Below are 21,726 nucleotides of genomic sequence, written 5' to 3'. Positions count from 1 at the left end.
ATATAAAGACCATTCTCCTCAGTGTCCCTATCCCTCGCAACTCTTGCTAAGTGACTGTTAGCTCACTTCCAAGCCTCTCACCATGAACAGACAAGTCTGCAAGAAATCCTTTGGTGGTGGCAGCAAGGGCTTCTCTGGCCACTCGGCTGTGGTCTCTGGAGGCAGCAGCAGGATGAGCTGCGTGGCCCGCTCCAGGGCAGCTGGTGGAGGGGCCTGTGGGGCCCGCGGTGGTGCAGGTGGCTTTGGCAGTCAAAGCCTCTACAACCTGGGTGGCACTAAGAGCATCTCCATCAGTGTGGCTGGCGGCTCTCGGACTGGTGGCTTTGGGGGAGGCCGGAGCAGCTGTGTCAGTGGTTTTGGTGGGGGCTATGGAGGAGGTTATGGAGGGGGCTTTGGAGGGGGCTTTGGTGGTGGCAGAGGAATGGGAGGGGGCTTTGGTGGTTCTGGTGGCTTTGGTGGTCCTGGTGGCTTTGGCGGTCCTGGTGGCTTTGGAGGTCCTGGTGGCTTCCCTGGGGGGATCCAGGAAGTGACTGTCAACCAGAGCCTGCTGCAGCCTCTGAATGTGGAGATTGACCCTCAGATTGGGCAAGTGAAGACCCAGGAGCGTGAACAAATCAAGACCCTCAACAACAAGTTTGCCTCCTTCATAGACAAGGTGAGGGCCAAGCTCATCTGTGTGGTAGCATGTGGGCTTTTCAAGGAATAGTTGGGTGCCAGTGGCTATGCTAAGCTTCAAGAGAGGGGTGCTGTTCTCTCATCATTCTTCCTAGGCCCCTAGATAGAAGGAACTCTTGTCTTTGGGTTCTGATATTCCAGCTGTACAATAGGATAAAGGATTCCAGTTCTTCCTTCTCTTTCAGGGAAGAGGCATAGGACATGAGTAGAGGGCCTCCATATACCCTGAGTCCTTTTAAGAAAGATGCATTAACTGTGATACTGTGCAGTTCACTTTCAAGTACTCTTGAAAAGCAACTGCTTGCTCTTCTCAACCAGCTACCAAGCACCTTCAATAGCAGGAGTGTTGGGCTCCTCAGAAGGCTTGTGCTGGGCCTGCCTTTCAATGAAGGGTACTGGAGCTGGCTCATGTGGCAGCTACCATCGTTGGCTGGGCTGGTGTGAAACAGGAGCTATCCAGGATTGGGGAGAGGGGTGTTGTGCTGTGTTAAGGGTAAGTCTAGGATTCAAAGTTACACTTGGAATCCTGTAAACTGAGTTCTGGTGGTGGTGGTGGTGGGGCATTGTGGGGGAGCAGCTCATGAAAAATGAGACCTTATTGATTGTTTTCACTGGCTTTCAGGGCCCAATAAGATCTCACTTTGAGGCAGTGATAAATAATTGTCTTAAGCAGAATTCCTTTGCGGTATCCTGAGGATAATGTGGGGCTTTACATAGCTTTATTGAAATCACCTCACTTTGGGCAAACTAGTCAAGCTCTATGACCCTGGATTTTCTGACTGATCAAAGGAGAAAAAACACTTTTTTTCTTTTTTAAAGAAGATGGTTGTGAGGATGAAGTAAAATAGAATATGGGAAAGTAGTGCATAGAGAGAAACTACACACACTCTATAGCTCTCACTCCCCAACACTCTCAAACAGGGTATTGGCCATTGCAAATTGAAGAAGTGGGATGTGGATTTCTCTCCACATTGTTGTCTTTTGGGAGAGTTCAGCAGTTTGACCCCCCCTCTTTCTTCTGATGCAGGTTCGCTTCCTGGAGCAGCAGAATAAGGTCCTGGAGACCAAGTGGGAGCTGCTGCAGCAGCAGGGCACTGGCTCTACTACTGGAACCAACAATCTGGAGCCGTTCTTTGAATCCTACATCAGCTTCCTACGAAGGCAGCTTGACCAGGCTGTAGGGGAGAGGAGTAACCTGGAGTCCGAGCTGAAGAATATGCAGGACCTGGTGGAAGATTTCAAAAAGAAGTGAGGGCCTAGCTGGGGAGGTTCTCTTTCTGGAGGTTTAGCAGGGAGGCATGGTTCCTATTTGGGTTTGCAACTATTTCCCCACTGCACCTTGGGTCAGCACTCCTCAGGGGCCTGGCAGAGCCAAGTAGGGCCCAGTGGAGAGGGGGTGAGAGGGTGAGCTCTGCAACTGCTGGGAGTTTATGAGTATGTAGTTGTGAAGTGCTAGGTTGGCCCCTAGATACCACTTTAGCAGAACAGATAGGAGAGTCCTTCTGGAGTTTAAAGGTTTACAAGTCCTCCATGCTTTCATTCTGGAAGTGTGTCATGTTAAGAATGCACATCCTTGGGGCCAGAGAGATAGCATAATGTAGAGTATTTGCCTTGCAAGGAGCCAACCCAGGACCTATTGTGGTTTGAATCCTGGCATCCCACATGGTCCCCCGTACCTGCCAGGAGTGATTTCTGAGCAGACAGCCAGGAGTAACCCCTGAGTGCCACCGGGTATGGCCCAAAATCCAAAAAAAAAAAAAAAAAAAAAAAAGTTTACATTCTTGTGCTGCAGTTTCAGGTAATCTGAATCAGCAGGTATGTGTTCTGCTGCTGTGAAGGATCCCAGGCAGATGTTCAGGCCACACTGTAAACTATTTTCAACACGTCAGCACAAGGCCGTTTTGTGGCTTTCTTCCAAATCTGTCTCTTTCGGCATGTTCAAGTAGTACTCAGAACCCTCTGAGTTCTTAGGGAGAGAAAGGGTTTCCCACATCAGGATCCCCAAGGGTAGAATCCTTGCTCTTGGGACGCACTATTCTAACTCAGGGGTGCAAGCCTGCTAGGTACTGTAGGGGTGTTGGCTCATTCTATAATGGGCTCTAGGCCAAGGTCCCAGAGTGTATGGAGAAGGTCAGAGTTTCAATAGCACAAAGCTCCTGTCTTAAAACTTCCATTTCTCAGTATTCTGAAACTTAATCTCTTGATGAATGATTTGTCAGGCGGAGGCTAAAATCCCATCAGTTTGGTGCATTCAGAAAATAATAGTGGGTTGGAGAAAGAGTAGAGTGGGTAAGGTGCTTGCCTTGTACTCGATTAACCTGCATTTGATTCCCAGCACCTGAGTTAGGAATAAGTCTTGAGTGTCACTGGGTGTAGCCCTAAACCAGCGCTAAACAAAATTAAGATAATGGGTTTATTCTTTTTCCCCAAATTCTGCTAAGAAGCAACTTGAGTGCAAAGAGAGCAGAGGAAATGGGCAGAGTTTGGGAGAGCAATCCCCTCTCTGGATCTCACATACCCACTGTATTTGGGCACAGTGTCCAAAGCTGGGCCTGCCTCCTGCTGGTGCAGGAATAATTTGGAAACTCAGTAATTTTCTCCCCACTTCTGAAATGTCACCATGCAAATGAGCCTTCTTCTTCCCCAGGTATGAAGATGAGATCAACAAACGTACTGCTGCAGAGAATGAGTTTGTGGCACTTAAAAAGGTAAGGAGAATGCATGGAGCCAGCAGTGGGCCCTGTAACTTCAGTTTCCATTTTTATGACAGTTTAGCAATTGAAGGTATTTGACAAAGGAAGTGATGAGTAATGAGCTGACTAGTAATAATGCCTTATGTGTAGCACTAATCTAGGCTCTCAGCTTACCCATGTATTCCAGATGTTATTAATAATCATCAAATTCTACTGGTTTGTTTAAAACAGTCATCAAAAAGCTGAAGTGGTGAGAGTTCCATTCTCTCTAAATAGGAGTTTTGATGCCTTGTTACCCAGGTCACATATAAATGTGATTATTTTTGTATTTGTCTACTAATGGTATATATTTTGTTAAAGCAGTGAACCAACGCAATTAAAAGGAGGAAAACCACTTCAATTTTCTCTTTGGTATTTTTTTTTTTTTGGCTACACCTCATGTGTTCAGGGGTTACTTCTTCTCTATATCACGGACAGAAGAGTCTTTGAGGACTCCAGGGATCTTATGGGATACCAGAATTGAACTCGGTTTGGCAATGTGCAAAACAAATACCCTATCAGCCTCACTATCATTCTGGTCTCAGTTATCTTTGAAAAAAGACCATCTCTCTTTTAAGAAGTCATAAACCTGAGAAAGACATGAGGAGGCGTGAGGAGTTAAGAATTATGGGTGGTTTTTATTTATTTATTTTTTTTTGGTTTTTGGGCCACACCCAGTGACACTCAGGGGTTACTCCTGGCTATGCGCTCAGAAGTCGCTCCTGGCTTGGGGGACCATATGGGACACCAGGGGATCAAACCGAGACCGTCCAAGGCTAGCACAGGCAAGGCAGGCACCTTACCTCTAGCGCCACTGCCCAGCAGGTGAGCTAAAGACCATTATTTAGATTTCTGACCAATATCATCCACCCCAGGATGTGGATTCAACTTACATGAATAAGGTAGAGCTGCAGGCCAGGGTGGACAACCTAACAGATGAGCTCAACTTCCTGAGGACCCTCTATGAAATGGTGAGTATTCAGTTTGTCAAGCGCAAAATTTTGGTATTTGCCTCTTCTCATATATAACTATGGAGGACTGTCCAATGGAAAGATAGACAAACAACCCTAGGAAATGGTATTAAGCTCTTGCCTTCCCAGGAAATGCAAACTTAATTCCTCCAACCCATAAAGATCTCTCTCTTCTCTGTTGATTTCCTCTTTGTCCTGAACCTGTTTTGCTTTCCTCTCTCCCTATGGCTTTTTTTTTTTTTGACAGGACCTCAGACATTTCTGTTATCCTCTTCCTCTCTACTTCAGTCCCATAGGAACTCACCAATTAGTGCCATCATTGGACAACTCCATACTATCTCTTATTATAATGGTATATTTCCTTTCTTTTTCTTGAATCTTTCTATCTGACAACCCTTCAGGCTCACTAGACCTCAAGTGAGAAATCATTTTCCTAACTGTTCTACATTTGGTCATTGGGGGTACCTCTGCTGGTAAAAGATTCATGAACTTTTCCATTCCCCATTGCTAAAGTGACTGTCATGTTCCCCCAGGAATTGGCCCAGATGCAGCGCCATGTTAGTGACACATCTGTGGTCCTGTCCATGGACAACAACCGCTTCCTCGACCTAGACAGCATCATTGCTGAGGTCAAGGCCCAATATGAGGAGATTGCCCAGAGGAGCAAAGCTGAGGCTGAGGCCCTGTACCAAACCAAGGTAGGAGCTCTCTTTTTGTCTCTACACTTTATCCAGAATGTTCCAGTACTTTGAAAAATCATGTCAATTGCTTCCTCTTCTGTCAGCTTGGGGAGCTGCAGTCCATGGCAGGTAAACATGGGGACGATCTGAAAAATACCAAGAGTGAGATCATGGAGCTAAACAGAATGATCCAGAGGCTGCGAGCTGAGATTGAGAATATCAAGAAGCAGGTTGGTCTGAGCCCTCTGGAGAATCCTTGAGATATTCTGGGTCCTGGAGACAAGGAGAAGCAAAAATTGAACCTTGGTCTCAGGCTCTCTACCCTTTAGTGATGTCACATGTGGGATAGCTCAGGCTATGGAAAACACTACTTTTTCAGATGTTCCCCTTGAGGCTGGGCTTCTTTCTTTCTATTATTTTCTGGTCACTGTGCTAACTGGTCTCTGATTGCTCCCTGCCCCAGAATACCACTTTGCAGGCCGCCATCGCAGAAGCAGAACAACGTGGGGAGCTGGCCCTCAAGGATGCCGATGCCAAGCTCCAAGGTTTGCAGGCTGCCCTGCAGAAAGCCAAGGATGATCTGGCTAGGCTGCTGCGTGACTACCAGGAGCTGATGAACGTGAAGCTGGCCCTGGACGTTGAGATTGCCACCTACAGGAAGCTGCTGGAGGGAGAGGAGTGCAGGTGAGTGGTAATGGTGCTGGCATAATCCTAATATGGGTTTATAGTGGTCTTTGATGGTGAAGAAAATGGGAAAAATGACAGAGAGAGGATATCTTAAAGGAATAGGAGCCTCCTGGGTGACAGAATATTGGAAGGATACAGATTTCCTGTGTGTGTGTGTGTGTGGCTGATTGTAGGGGTGGCTGGAAATTGAACCCAGGGCCTCCCATGTGCCAGGAATGAGCTCTACCACTGAGTTCATTCCTGGCCATCAAACCTTACTTTTTTGATCAATACAATCCAATTCCAATTGATTATGGACATCAACCTTGTAATGTATACCTTTGTGTGTACCATCTAAGTACAAGTATTAGTGCTTTCCTCTGGAACTTTCTGATGCCATGTTTGGTATCTGTGTTAGCCAATTCAGTAACAGATAGCAATTTAAACTGAGGAACTAAATTTGACATTTAGTTTTAATTTACTTCAAGGGACCCATAGACTAGAAGTAGTTTGCTTTTCTTCCCATGGAGTTTGACCCCTTGTAGAGCAAGTGGATGAATGAGGTTCCTCAGGTTATGAAACATCAACTCTAATATCTCACTGAAGAATTAACACTCATCTCTCTCTCTCTCTCTCTCTCTCTCTCTTTCTCTAGGATGTCTGGAGAGTGTCAGAGTGCGGTGTGCATTTGTAAGTAGCTCTTCAAAGGCTGGGGTGTAGAAAAGGCAGTGGGACACCAAAGATAGGACATCCTCATGGACTGACCATGCCAGGTCAATACTTTAACCCCAAACAGTATTGAAGGACTTGGGTCATGACTATATACATCTCCCTAGAGTTAACTGGCAAATTACTAGCTCCAAGTGCAAACCTCAGGTTTTGGGGAAATATCTGCTAGAGAAACAAAAGCAAAAAAAACAAAACAAAAAACTGGAGAATTCAGCAGTGAATTCAGAATTAGTTGGCCAAGTTCTCTTTCACTGTCCATCCCCTGAGACTTCAGGGAAGTTGAATATCTTTCTCTAAGTCACACAACCAAGTTAGACAGTGCTGGGCTATAGACCCAAATCTGCATGATGGGTTCTGAGTGCCTGTTCTCTTACAGCTGTGGTCAGCAACGTCTCCAGCACCAGTGGCAGTGCAGGTGGAAGTCGAGGAGGCTTTGGAGGGGTCAGTGGAGGTAGCAGCGGCAGCTACAGAGGCAGTGGCAGCAGTGGTGGTAGAGGCAACAGCGGTGGCTATGGCGGTACCAGCGGTAGCAGCAGCGGTGGCAGCTATGGCAGTGGCGTCAGCGGTAGCAGCAGCAGCAGCAGTGGCGGCAGAGGCAGCAGCGGCGGTGGCTATGGAGGTGTGAGCAGCAGTAGCAGTGGAGGCCGGGGTGGCAGCGGAGGCTTCCAGAACAGCAGCAGCGGGAGCAGGCTGGGAAGCGGAGGCAGTAGCTCTACCAACCAGAGCAGCAAGGGCTCTGCCTCTGGGGGCATCCAGACCTCAGGAAGCAGTGGCTACAAATCTGGCAGTGGTGGCAGCAGCGGTGTCTACTTCTCCCAGACCCCCAGCTCCAGCCAGCACAGCTCCAAGTAAACCTTGCCTTCTGGCTCCCCTCTCAGCCTGCTGAACTGTGTTTCCCTCTCTCTGCTTGGTGATCACAAACTCCAACCTCAGCCTTGTTCTCCCTCAAGTGCCCAGGAGCTCTTTCCTTGCCAAGACCCAGATTGCAAGTCTGGGAAGATGAGACCTCTCCACAAGTCTTTGAAATACAGCACCACCTGATCTCACACCAACATAGACCTTCCTAGCATGACCTCCATCCCTTCTTGCTGGCAGTGCCACTAAGACTGGCACACAAGGCCAGGAGCTATAGGCATAATCGTAAAGCTCTCAGGAAAGCTGCCTCCAAGTGTGCCCTCCAAGTATCAGATCCTGTCTTACTCATATCCCTCTGGTTTCTAAAATATACTCCTTGGGTAATGATTATGTTGTACTTTTCTGTACTCAATAAATAGCACTATATTTCACATTCTGGAGTCCAGCTGTCATTTAAGGAATCACAGAATAAACAAATATCTTGGGAAGGATGGGAAGCACATGGGGAAAAGGCATCTTCCAGAAGTTCAGCGGTGTAACTAAAGGACCTGGATTAGTCCTGGCCCTTCCTCTACTCTTTATGATGGTTACTCTTTACCATTCAAAGTACAGAGCAAGCTTTCCTTTTGCCAACACAGCATCTAGGGCCTGAAGGGTTAATATATACTCCCCCTCATCCTCCTTTCTGCTCAAATTCTAAGCTAAATAAAAATAACAGAATGCACCTGCTGAACACCAATATTGCCCATATTAACAAGAAAGTGAATTTTGAGAATGTGACTAGGCCACTGGTCTATCTAGTAGACCTATGGTAGGCTCTCAGGGTTAGGTAAGACTTCCCACCAAGGCCTTTCATATGAGCTCAAACGTCTCATGGTGGAGCGGAACAGGTGTGTTGGGTTGGAGTTATGTAAATTCAGTTCTTCCTTCCAAAATCCCCATTCAAATAAGAGAGAGAGGGAGTAGTGGTGTTACACAGCAAGGTTCACTCCAGAAGATTTTAAATTACAGAGAGTGTACACTTGCCCTTGACCTTTCACAGTCTTTCTTCACTGTTCTCAGAAAGCTGGATCCCACCCCAAGGTGGACATAGAAGAAGATTGTCTCAAGAGAGACCAGGGAAATTTTAAGCAATGTGGAGATGAGATTTAGATTCCTATTCTTGTCTCCCCATTCCAAACCAACCAAACCTTCCTGTTTGCCTTTGAATATGGTAAAATGCTAGTAACATTCTGTAGATGATACATTCCTTCCAGAAGCTAGATCAAAACTTGACTGTCGAGAAGGCATTGATGAATTTATTTAATGGACCCAAAGGAACACCAGCACTAGGCCTGAGATAGGCCTCAGCATACATCATCTGCTCTTTAGAGAGCAGTCACTCTGGTTTTACATCCAGAAGCAAACATTTGTAATAATATAAGTCACATTTGTTCATAACAATATACATGTTTTGGATGCACAGATATAAACCTACATGCTTGCTACATTGTGCTTGTCACCAAAATTAACATTTTCATACTCCAGAAAACAATTGATTTCTGTTATCTGACATCCCCTCCCAATCCTCTTGCCTCCTGTGAACCACTAGTTCTTGTAGTCTATGAGTTTTTTTGTTTGTTCACATATGAGTGATGTCATGAAACTTTTTTATCCAACTATTTCATTTAGCATTGTTAACATCAAAGATCACTTAATTAAGCACATAGAAAATGAAACGTGGTAGGAAAATAAGGAAGTATTTATTTATACCAGTTGGCCAGACCAGGGAGCATAGAGAGGCAAATTACCTGAAATTACCAGCCCAGGGAACAGGGGTATGAGAAATTATACAGAACATCACTGAAATGTGACTTCTTATCAAGTACAAGACATACAATATACTCAAGTAAGAAATGATTATTGGGGTTGATTTAAGGGAAGTTGGAAAAGGTTGTTTCTCTGAAATCAGGGGGTCTTGTGGTTCTGTAGTACCAGTTATGAATAACACATTACATAATACATTACATAATAATACTACCTAGGTCTATCTACTGTATTGTGAAGGCAGATTTAAAAACTATACCTATTTAATATTTGATTGACCATATTTACTATGCCACATCTGGTAGTAAATACATAGGTAATTTCCTATTATTGATTAATGGTGCTGTGAGGAACATTTTACTACATATTCTCCTTCTAATCAATGCTTCTAAGTTCTTTAAACATAGGAATAGATGGTCATATTGTTACTTACTTTTAATTTTTAATATCCCCTTCCATTTTTCTATATATTGTATCAATTTACGTCTCCACCAAGAATCTTTTTTTCTTAATACCTTTACTTGTATTTAGATGATAGTTCTGAAGAACAAGGTATCTGAAAGTTCCCACTCTTGAAATTTCAATAAGTTTTTGCCCATATTTAAGGGGGGACCTTTTTCCCTTTTCCCTTCTACCTTCTTGCTGAATTAGGCACAGCTCATCAACTCTGAGAGATGATAGGATCTTCTGGATTTCTGTTGTCGCCAGCCTTTTAGAGAAGTTAAAAACTATACATGGTTAATATTTGACATGTAAACATGTGCAATGTCAGGTGTCACTAAACATTATACCAAAGTCTCCTAATCACATGCCACCCAGCTTCCTGGGCAGAGACCTGAATTAACTCAGCTTCCTGTTAGACCAGAAAGATTGTCGGCTCTAGTCTCTTTATCCTTTGTTCAAGTGTGGAGAGTTGAGCCCTAAGTGTTGTTACAGGGTCTTTTTTAGGGTATCAAGATCTCAGTGTAAGTTTGGTAGGGAAAAGTAATATAAATAAAGATAATTTCTCACTTCAACCCAAAGGAAGATGAGGTCAGTCTCACTCAGGCAGGATATAACTGAAAGGTGAAAGAGAGGATATCAGACAGGATTCTCCTCTTCAGTGTAGATTTCTAAGTACAAAAGATTAAATATATGCTTTTGAATGAAATAAATTTTCTTTCTTTGAGAATAAAGAAAAAGGCATATACACGCCTTCTATCAAAGTAATGTTCTGTCAAATATTTGTCAAAGTTTGAGAGAGGACTATTAAAACTTGTTGCTATCTTTTCTTACCCAGATTGAGTTAGTCCAGTGGAACACCATTTTATAGGAAAAGGAATAAGATTGAAGGGAAGAGTTTGAAGAGTCATCCTGTTACCAAACTTATTACCCCACAAAAACCTAACAAACTGATTAACACAGTAAAGTTATCCAGAAAACCTCAATATACATGTACTTCCTAAGCTATAATGTGCTGAAGGATGGTCTCTGAAACTAGATTACCCTAAAAAGACAAAGAAAAACTAGGAATAACTGGGAAAGATGTCCTGGATAGAGCCTTATCTTGTTGTTTGTGGTGTGTTAATGTTAGGAAGAGGGGGTTCAAGGTGACAAAATAACCACCCTTTATAAACCAGGTTCTCAATCTCTATCTTGTTCTTCTTCTTTCCAGGTGACCTGTTGCTCATGCCATTCCCTGTAGAGATTTAGATCCTTGTAACACTCTACTTCCTGGTATGAGTCTCCCAGCAGTCAGCCCCAGTGAACCTAGCCCAGTCTTTGGTCTGTCTCTGGGTGCAGTTGCTGTGCTCTTACAGCAGCACTTGAACAACTTGACCTCATTATCCAGGAATTGGCCTGTACTGGGCATTGCTGAGACAGGTGTGAGCAGCTTATTCTCTTTGCAGACATGCCCAATCATATTCTGCACAAGAGTGTTAGTGAGGGGGTGGCAGTAGCAATGTCAGTGACACAGCAGTGATGGCCAGGGCATCGAAAGAAGCAATGATTGGGGAAGGCATCCAGTCTAGAGGCACAAGCATCTCCTCAGTCAGGGTTCAGACACAGAAATTCACCCTCCCTTCTTCATCAGCCAGGCTAGTGCAGATCCCCAGCAGTAGTAATTAGTACTTGTGTCATGCTGAAACTGAGACCTGCAACCTAATGCCAGAAACTCTACTGCCAGAAAACACACTTCGCTGTAATATCTTCTCTTTCTGGATGACTTAAACTTCATATCATCCATTATCTGGGATACTCAGAGCCAAGGAGACCAGCTAGACACTCTTATGTTAGGATTTTGCCCCTGAGCCCATTAACTATCCCATGCTTGCCTTTTATTCCCTTGTTTTTCAGTTCTTCTTCCATCATATTTCTGTATTTTCTTCATTCACTTAAAAACATTATGATAAATTTGACTGGAGGAATAATTTATGGATTGTAGAATTACACAGGTGCAATGTGACTTTCAGGAAGTTATACTAGCAGCTATGTGTGGAGAGATTGGGAGACAGGAGAAAATTGGGTTGTGAAGGGAGTCACTGATATTAAACAAGCAGATCGAAAGTACAATCTGCCCAACTTCTGTGTCTTGCTCACATAAATCAATCTTGGGTTATTCCCTGGTGCCAGCATGTATTTTTCATTGACTACTGAGGTTTGTGCCACAAGAGCTAAATTGCTTAGTGACTGACTGCTATGGACTTAAGGGAACCATTTTTTGAAAAGTCTTATATACACGAGGGCTTTGGGCTAGGGTTTGAGGAAACATGGTCAAAATGTGCCTATATTCTCATTCTTTATGAGTCCATAGCAACCACTTCTTTCCCCAGCAAGATCTTATCTGCACACTCTTCCTCTGCTTCCCCCATCCACATCCTTGGATCTCAAGGTTCTGGAAAAGTAATGTATAAAGCAGAGTGTTATTTAGTAATTGCCAAGAAATAGTGCTAAAAAATTCATGCAGAGATCATTTCATCTAGTGAGGTAGGATTGGTTCTCCCCTTTTCTAGATGTGAAGAGTCAAAGGTTGTAGTTAAAAATAGGCAGAACCATGATTTGAACATGGGAAATTAGACTCTAGTTCTTGTTACCATCCATATTGTGCTCATAGCACATAGTTTCTTTATGATAAATTTGGGGACTGGGTAGGATATCTGGTCTTTGATAACTGAAGTGCACCACAAGCAGGATTCTGCTCTGTCCGTGGTGCTGAAACCCAGTGCAGATACTGTAGAACCCCATCAACTCAAAATTCTGATACTCACTATTGCTCCTTGTAAACTCAATTTCTCTCAATCCCTACGTTAGCTCTATTTTTTTTGCATTTTATCACATATTTTATGCCTGCAATAGAAGAACTATTCCACCCAAAGATTTAAACTTAATGATAGGGATACATAAGTGAAGTGGGCGTGCTTTAAAAAGTTAAAAATTCCGGTTATACGCTTCATGGCATTGATCCTTCTTTGCATAGACACATTAAAATAGGAAAACACTATACCTACAGATAAGTTCTTATCTAATAAATCTCAGTACAATGTACCTTACACCCTGAACATTGATATAATGACCTGGCACAGGGCTCAGAAGAATGGGCATCCTCCATTCATGCCAGAACCAGGCAAGCTATCTACGAAACATCCAAGGTCTTTTATAGCAACAGCTGGAAGCAGTCCTCTACCAGGAAAGACACTACCAAGGGTCTGACATCGACCTCCTAAAAAGAGACTTCCGTTTACACTGAGAAGACTTGACAACAACAATGACCTGCTCTACAGGACATGGTTCTCTCTAGTGCCCCTTAAGTGTGAGGTGAAATGAGAGGATGCTCTGCACCATCCAATATGGGATATGCAGATTCCAGGACCTTTAATACAGAAGCATGATACCAACAACAGAGACTATGTGAGGAATGAAGGTGTATTGCCACTACAGACGATGACTTGAATTGGACAAACTAGTTTGCCTGGAGCCTAGAGTCAGTCCTGTGCCAGGAAACTTCAGGGTAGGGTCTCCTTGTATTTAGACCATAATCTTTCTTTCCATGTCCCTTATATTTTGGTGGGCCTATGCAAACAAATGCCACTCTAACACCATTTTTTACTATTTTCCCTTGACTCCAATCCTTAAGAAAAACAACCCACTAAAACTTTTGAGGTTAACTTAAACTAGTAAGCATGTGCATGGAACTAGATAAATGTACTTTGCCCTCAATGTTTAAGGAGTTACATAAGTCTAATCTCTTTGGATTATATTGTGTGCTGCTAAGAAATAGTATGTAATACAACTGGGGATTTGAGGGACAAATTAATTGTATTGTACATGGGTTCAGTTTTGTTTTTCTTAATTTTCTTTGGTTGAAAGATCAAGGCTGGGATATCATCGATGGGACTACCGAGAATTCTGCTTATGGGTGATTGGGCTTCCACTGTAACTTTACCCTGTCCTCTTTCTTTGCATCTTTGTTGTCATAATTAAAATAAAAAAATTAAAAATTTAATAAAAAAAAATTCCAGTTATAGGACTAAGGAGATAGCATGAAGGGTTGGAGTGCATTACTTCAATGATAAAATCCTGGGTTTAATCCCCAGTAAGACCACTATTCAAGCACTGAACTGGGAATAGTCCTCAAATACAAACAAATGTGACCCCCAAATATTTTAGTTACAAAATACATCTAGGAGTCAAGGAGATAGCTCAAGAGGTAGAGAACATAAACTTGCATGTGTGAAGTTCTGACTATCACTGAAACAATATATGTCTATCACCAACTCACAGCATCACTGAGTATGGCCCCCATAAAAATAAAGATACTTTTTGAAAATAAGTGTAGCATGGTGGCTATAACTAATATCTTATTGTGTATTTAAAAATTTCAAGAGTAAAATTTAAAATGTATCATACAAAAATTATTTATATATCTGTAAGATGATGGGCTTTGGTTAGATTTATTATGATGTCCATTTTGCAATGTTTACAAAAATAATTCAGGGTTAGTGAGATAATACAGCAAACAAGGTGCTTGTTTGCATGTGACAGAACCAGATTCAATCTCTGTCACCTCATATAGTTCTTCAAGCTCTGTCAAAAGTGATCCCTGAGTGCAGAGCCAGGAGCAAGTTCTGAGCAGAGCTGGCTGTGGCCCAAAAACTAAAAGAAAAAGCAAAACTAAAATAAGATCATGGTGCTGTACACCTGAAACTAATATAATATTATGTATCAATTATAGCTCAGTTAAACAGAGGGGAAAAATGAAATAATTTTGCTGTGTTCTTTTTAAACCAAAGCAACGAAACAGTCAAAAATATGAAGCATTTATGGATAACAAAATTTAGCATATTTTTCCTTTTACAAAGACTCTGTGTTTTCATCAAGCTGTCAGTATTTGTTTAATTTTTAACTATGAATTGTTTTAATTTAACTCCTGTATTGCTGGAATAAGATATATATATATATATATATATATATATATATATATTTGTTGTTGTTGTTGCTTTTGTTAGTTTTTGGGCCACACCCAGTGATGCTCAGGAGTTACTCCTGGCTATGTGCTCAGAAATCGTTCCTGGCTCAGTGGACCATATCAGAAGCCGAGGATGAACCCAGGTTCATTCTCGGTCAGCCACATGCAAGGCAAATGCCCTGCCATGGTGCTATTGCTTCGACCCCTGGGATACAAGGAATATTTAAGAAAAAATTTAATAGCTTGTGTTCATTTGATTAAGAGAAGCATGTTAAATAGCACTGAAACTGGGCACTCAGAGAGGAAGAGAATAATTAAAATATTAGCTATTATTATTCACTAATGGATAATTAAAATAATATCAGCCTCTTTTAAGGAATACTCAAAATAATAACTGTGATAGTGCTTTATAAAAACTAATGATATTCATATAGATATTGTCCCTCAAGTAAAGTCTGATTAACAGATTATAGTCTTTAAATAGCAGGAGTTTGTCGCACACTGATTGTATGTTACATAATACTGTTCAGAAAATGTGCATTCTAAAGCACTTGATGACTGATGAGCAGATTCAATCTCAAAAAGCATGTGAGAAATTGGCACAGCTCCTAGAACTAGCTAAGTACTCACTAAATGAGAGCTACTGCCATAATTACTTCTATGGGTACTACTGATAATTGATTTTTGAGTATTAAGGAAGACATTCAAGGAAACATGAATTCCTATTGATCTAGGAACAATTATAAGTTCCTCATAATCACCCCAACCTGAAAATATGTTTTGCTGCTTTTTCTGTTCCCCAAAGATACTTAAGGGCATATTCCTGAGAGAAAATGAATTCCTCAGGTCATCTGAATGGTGCAAAGGATTAAACTCAACTAAGATCTCTATATGAACTTAGCAGAGAGAAGCGGTCACTCATGAGGAGGAGGGGATGTTGAAAGGTGGTTAACTGTTCTGTATGAAGTTCAATCAGTAATAGTACTGTACGTCAAAATGCCTAAAATTAAAATAAAAGGTGCCTGTCATAGAGGCAGACTGGTGGGTGGGAGTGAAACTCGAGGAAATTAGACACTGGTAAAAGAGATTGATGTCAGAACATTATATGCCTGAAACTCAATCACAAAAACTCTGTAATTCATAATGTCTACATTAAAAAAAAGACTTGGGCTGGGGGGGGGTTGGAGCAATAGCACAGCAGTAAACAGTAAGGCATTTGCCTTGAACTTGGCCAATCTGGGACAAACCTAGGTTCGATTCCTGGCATCTCATATGGTTCCCTGAGCCTGCCAGGAGCAATTTCTGAGCACAGAGCCAGGAATAAACCCTGAGCTCTGCTTGGTATGGCCCTCCTCACACACACAAAAAAGACTTGGGGGTCGAGTGCAGAAAATGCACCTGTCTTATGGCCACCCTAAATAAAACTTCTAAGCAGCTGATATTGGTTATTAGAAGTTCTATTCTGGATCATATGGGAGCTCAATTTCCAGTTTTTTGAGGAATCTTAATATTGTTTCCAGAAAGGCTGAACTACACAACATTCCCACCAGCAGTGAATGAGAGTTCTTTTTTTTCCCACATCCCCACCAACACTGATTGTTCTTGTTCTTTGTGATGTGTGCCAGTCTCTGTGGTGTGAGATGGTACCTTATTGTTTTGATTTGCATCTCCCAAATGATTAGTGATGTGGAACATTTTTCATGTGCCTTTTGTTTATCTATATTTCTTCTTTGAGGAAGTGTCTATTTCTACAGCTGTGCTATCTCTCCTGTCCCTTCTCCCCATTTTTTTAATGGGGTTAGATGTTCTTTCTTGCCAGGTTCTGTCAGTACCTTGTATATCTTAGATATTAATCCCATAACTGATGGGTATTGGGTGAATAGTTTCTTCTATTCTAAGTGGCCTTTGTATCCTAGTCACTATTTCCTTTGAGGTGCAGAAGCTACTCAGCTTGATATAGTCCCATTTGTTTATCTCTGCTTCCATTTGTTTGGACAGTAATTTTTTTCCTTGAAGAAGCCTTTAGTCTTAATGTCATGGAGTGTTTTACCTATGTGTTCTTCTATATACCTTATGGTTCTGGGTCTGATATCAAGGTCTTTAATCCATTTGAATTTGACCTTTGTGCATGGTGTTAGATGGAGATCCAAGTTTACTTTTTTTGTTTGTGGCTGACCAGTTGTCTCAACACCACTTGTTGAAGAGGATTTCCTTTCTGCATTTTGAGTTTCTTGCCCCTTTATGAAAGATTAATTGAATGTATGTTTGGGAAACATTCTCTGAATACTCAAGTCTATTCCATTGATCTTATATACCCTAGGAACACAAAAAACACAAAATAAAAATACCTTCTGCATGCCTATATTCATTGCAGTGTTATTTATAATAACCAGAATCTGGAAACAACTCAGATGCCCAACAACAGATGAGTGGCTAAGAAACTGTGGTACATATACACAATGGATACTATGTAACTGTCAGGAAAAATAAAATCATGAGGGGCCGGAGAGATAGCATGGAGGTAGGTTTTTGCCTTGCATGCTGAAGGACAGTGGTTCGAATTACAGCATCCCATATGGTCCCCCGAGCCTGCCAGGAATGATTTCTGAGTGTAGAGCCAGGAGTAATCCCTGAGTGCTGGGTGTGACCCAAATGCCAAGAATAAAATAAAATAAAATAAAATAATAAAATTTTCCTACACATGGATGGACATGGAAACTATTATGCTGAGTGAACTAAGTCAGAGGGGAAGAGATAGATACAGAATAGTCTCACTCATCTATGGGATTTACACATGTGTGGCTCTCTTTCAAATCCTCTCTAAAAATCCACTCCCTGAAGTACAATTTACATGTATATTCATGTCATTGTTACCACAATCAAGTAAATGACAGCTTCAGAAATGTTTTGGCTCAGGCCAGGCCTTGCTTTGTCTCCTGCAATTAGTATATATTTTTTTCTAGAATTCCCTAGAAATAAAATGGTACTGAATGTGGTAGGCTTCTATTGCTCATTACAGTGGGTTTGAGATCCTACAAATAATTGTGGGCCAGGACTATTTTACCCCAGGCTGTGGTTTGCTCCTCTCTTTCAGTCTCTTGGGCAGTGCTTTGCTATCATCCACATTTGTCCCTGCATCTAAAGGCTGATATCTATGCCTAGTTTCTTGGACTAGATAAACTCTATGATTTGAAAGAGGACAGATCACTCACAGCTACTGTTTTTCAGCCTTCCGTGAACATGGAATTTTCCTCCTTTAGAAAGTTTTTTCTTCTATATGATAAGAATCAGTCTGTCAGGATAAAAGCAAAGTTGAACTAAAGCCTATGAATGAATGCCTTGTATCACATGCCCTCAGAATCAGGAAGTGTGGAATGTGGGAGACCTCCTTCACTGGTGAGGTCTGGATGTGCTAACGCTGCCAAGAAGCCCTGGAATGTCCGCCCTGTGGGCTACCTCCCTCAGAGTGAGAAAACCCCAGCATCCCAGCAAAGCACATAGGCAGACCATTGTAGGAGTTTTAATCTGTACCTTGACTCCTTCCCTTCACCTACCCTTCTTCTCTGTGTTCCTCACTTGTGACCATATATGCACATCACTGACTCTTCATTTCTTATTTATAAGATGTTCTTCCTTGCTACCCAGGGAGGGTATTTCTGCAGTTTGATACAAGGCTCATTGATACTCCACAGCTCCTGACTCTCTGATCTCTGTGAAGACTCTCCTGGTTTTTCTTTCTGATAGGCCCATACGAGGACACTGGCCCCCATGTGCTATAGAGACATTGACATGATTGACATTTCTGAGCATGAACTGAGCTCATTCATATGGTGGCTCCTGTCCTGTACTTTCTCAGTGTCTGACAGTAACTGATGCTCTATGCTGACAGCTGGGAAAGACTGAATGGACAGTGATTTGTATTTGGTCTCTGGAGTCATGGTATCCTCAGGGATACTGTCCTGGAAAAGTTCCTCTGCTTCGCTTCTCTGATTAGTGTTGCCTGTCCCTCTTCCTCAGGGCCTCTTCCCTCTTCCTCTTCCTCTTCCCTCTTCAGCAGGGCCAGCAGGGGCCAGTCCATTCCTGACCACATCTGCTGTCAAATCTAGTGCATACTGAATGTTTGTTTTTTTCTTTGGGGTCACACTTGTATGAAAATATTTGATTTGTGAGTTTCAAGGCATGTGTGTCTCTGATAGTGTGTTCTTTCACCTCTCTGTCAGGTCTTTACCAGGAAAAGATTTAAGGAATCTCCACAAATGTTAGATAGGATTCAGTCTTAGTATTGGTACTGTGATCTGGGTTTTGTGGGGGAACTCAGATGCCCTGAGTTGTAAAAGACTGGCTGAATTATTTGACTTATGGCCCCATGGTAAGGGCAATAGGCTTCCTGAGAACTGTAGGGTAAGGGAGCCCAAAAGGGCCAGACTCATGATGGAATAAGGCTTCAAATGTTCATCATGGGATGAGGCTGATTCCAAGATTGGGGGTTGGTTTGGGGTAGAATGGAAAAAGAGGGAATGGAGACTATACATCAGACTGTTCATGACCTGAAAGATGGAACAAGTCAGTATGAATGAGGGCAATGCCTGACTCTGTGGGGACCAAGAAAAGGAGTTTTTTTTCCCCCTCAGGGCTGAATCTAGTGAAGACAGTGTATGAGCCATGATTGCTTTGAGTCAGAATGGCTGGACAAATTTATTGATTTACAAAGTCAGGTCCCTGATCCAGACCAGAAAGGACTGAGATGGTAGGCGAAATGCTGCTGCTTTACACTGTGGAAATCTTGTAAAGTTCCCTGCTGGAAAATATACTTGGACATGTGTGTGTATGTTTGTGTATGTGTATGTCCCCTTCAATGCTTTCTTTCCTATTCCACACATGATTTACATGCTGTACCCAAGACACAAGTAGATCCAAGTTAAGGTTTGTTCCCTAAACTGGGCTCTAGGCAGCAGTGGGCACAGGATCCCATTGAGTTTTTGGCACTGAGTTTTGCACATTTGTTTCATTTACATGTCCAGATGTGACAGACATGAATGGGAGAACCTGGTTCTCACCTAGGACCTCACACATGTAATGCACAAGTTATGTGACTTCTGAGCTCTCTAGTTGTTTTCTTCTAATAATGATCACTGTCATGTAGGATGTAGGCAGGGAGAAGGCTCTGATAGGAAATGATCTGAAAAGTCTTCATGGCTCAGCCTCTCCCTGGACTACACCCTGCAACTTGCCTTTCTTCTTTGTGACTCTCTTAGCAAGATGGCACTTCTGCTCCTATTTCCAACATTCTTTGCTAGACTTGCTTACCCAAACTTATTTCAACCACTCCATAAATCTACTGGCTACACTGAAAGCCAGAGGGATCAGAACCTTCTGCTGTTAGCTGTTTTGTATGGAATAGCCCGAATGAGGCTCACCAGGGCTGAACAACGCTCAGGGCTCCAGCTGCCAGGCTGAAGACTTTCTTCTCCAAGTTTCAGATTTTACAACCCTCCTAGCTCTGGCTCAGAGTACCCGGAGTATTGAAGATCAGTTGATATGGGGCACAGTTTAGTTCTATCCCAGCCTCAGTACAGGTCAGTTCGGAACCCTTGAGCTGAGACCTTTCTTTTCCCATGCAGGTCCTGCTAGGGAAGCTTGGCTCAGGGCCCCCCACTCCTGCCCATGTCTGTCCCTCCTTCTGCTGTCTCTGAACATTCTCACTCACCAGCTGTGCCTGAATTAGCACCACCCAGCTGCTGTGTGGGGCATTGCTAAGCCTGTTCTTTGCTCAGTGCCTGCACCTGAGAGGCTCCTTCTGCCTCTGTTCCTGGCAAAGGGGGCCCAGTTTCCCAGGGTCAGTCTGGGAGGCATGGCCTTGGTGTCAGAGAGTGGAGAGTGCAGGGATTATATTCTTCTGCGCCCCCCACCCCAATTCTGCACACAGCAGTCTGAGGGTGGCTGTTGCTTGAAACACACTCTTGTTCTCTTCAGAGGATCAGAACTGGCCTTTTATAGGCTGCAGGTGGAGGGATTAGTGGTGGAATTTGCCATAAAGAAGGGATTTGGGATGGGCCCTCATTAGAGTCTCAAACTTCCACCCCACTTTCTTTGGAATTTGTCCTTGATGTGTAGAACATAAAGTGATTTCTCAGCATATTTCTTCTGGGTCAGGCCATTGGCAATGTCAGCGGGTGGAAGCTTATTACTAATTGTTTTTGAGGGCTTCTCTTTAATGTCCAGGATCTAAAATAGGGTAAGTGGGCTGGGAGAACATGAGATTTTCACATTTTCTAGGTCTTTTTAGATGAAGACACGGGACATACTTGGAACCTAAAGCACTAATTTTGGGGTCCAGATCAGCTCTCTTAATAGTGAAGAAAATTACTTTGTTAATGGCATTGCTAAAGGCTCTCCCTCAACCAGAAGTCTACAATCATTCTTGCCAGACTAATGTTCTCAGAGTCAGGGATGCTGGTGGGCTGAGATGGTGGTGCCGTGATATTAGGATAAGATCCAAGGCCCCTCTTCCTCTTTCAGTCCTGATCCTTGGACTTCAGCAGGTCCAGCATGGAGCCCCTGCTGGAGCCCTCAGTCCTCATCATGGTCTGGTAGAGACTGAGGCCTTGTATGGAGAGACTTGTTGGAGTTGAATTGAATGACTTTGTCTCTCCCAGTTTGGGCTCCTACTTGAACCCAGTTATTGTGTCTTCCATTCTCAAGGCAACAAGATGCTTTGAAAAGACTTGACCACAGGGAACATGGTGGTGACTAGGTTTATATATCTGTCTGTACTGTAAAGTCTTGGAGTAAGGAAGGATGGAGGAAGAGAGAGAAAGAGAGAGAGAGAGAGAGAGAAAGAGAGAGATTCCTTAGCTTGGGGATGCTGAATCTTAGATGTGGAGAGGCCCAGGTCAGGTGGAACTTCCCTTCCTGTTCCTTTTCCCTGAGTGCTTTTGTGATTAATTTGCTTGTTGAATGGGATAATAGTGCAGATAGGGAAAATGTCTCCAAGGCTGGCCAGGTCACTCCTTGAATTCCACTCCACTCCAGCTAGCTTGGAGGCAAGATCTGCACTAAGGGGGATGCTGGAGTAGAAAAGAAATAAAGAGAGATTACAAGCAGTTCCAAGGAATAGACCATCAGACTTGAAGAAAAAAGAGGAGGTTTGGGGACCGGAGCATAGT

At 42.9% G+C, this 21,726-nt stretch overlaps 1 protein-coding gene across 1 annotated transcript; it reads left to right on the top strand.

Annotated features, from left to right (window-relative positions):
• Positions 1 to 82: 82 nt before the first annotated feature.
• On the top strand, positions 83 to 7,305 carry LOC126022482 (keratin, type II cytoskeletal 2 oral-like). Its single transcript, XM_049783397.1, has 10 exons — positions 83 to 655; positions 1,703 to 1,923; positions 3,323 to 3,383; positions 4,283 to 4,378; positions 4,912 to 5,076; positions 5,163 to 5,288; positions 5,522 to 5,742; positions 6,380 to 6,414; positions 6,830 to 7,006; positions 7,049 to 7,305. Exons 1-10 carry the CDS (start codon positions 83 to 85, stop codon positions 7,303 to 7,305), a joined length of 1,932 nt encoding a protein of 643 aa, XP_049639354.1.
• Positions 7,306 to 21,726: the final 14,421 nt, after the last annotated feature.

This window comes from Suncus etruscus, chromosome 11 (assembly GCF_024139225.1).
Source record: "Suncus etruscus isolate mSunEtr1 chromosome 11, mSunEtr1.pri.cur, whole genome shotgun sequence".
Taxonomy (NCBI): Eukaryota; Metazoa; Chordata; class Mammalia; order Eulipotyphla; family Soricidae; genus Suncus; species Suncus etruscus.
The sequence above is the reverse complement of the archived record's forward strand: the minus strand, read 5'-3'. Positions and strand labels throughout refer to the sequence as shown.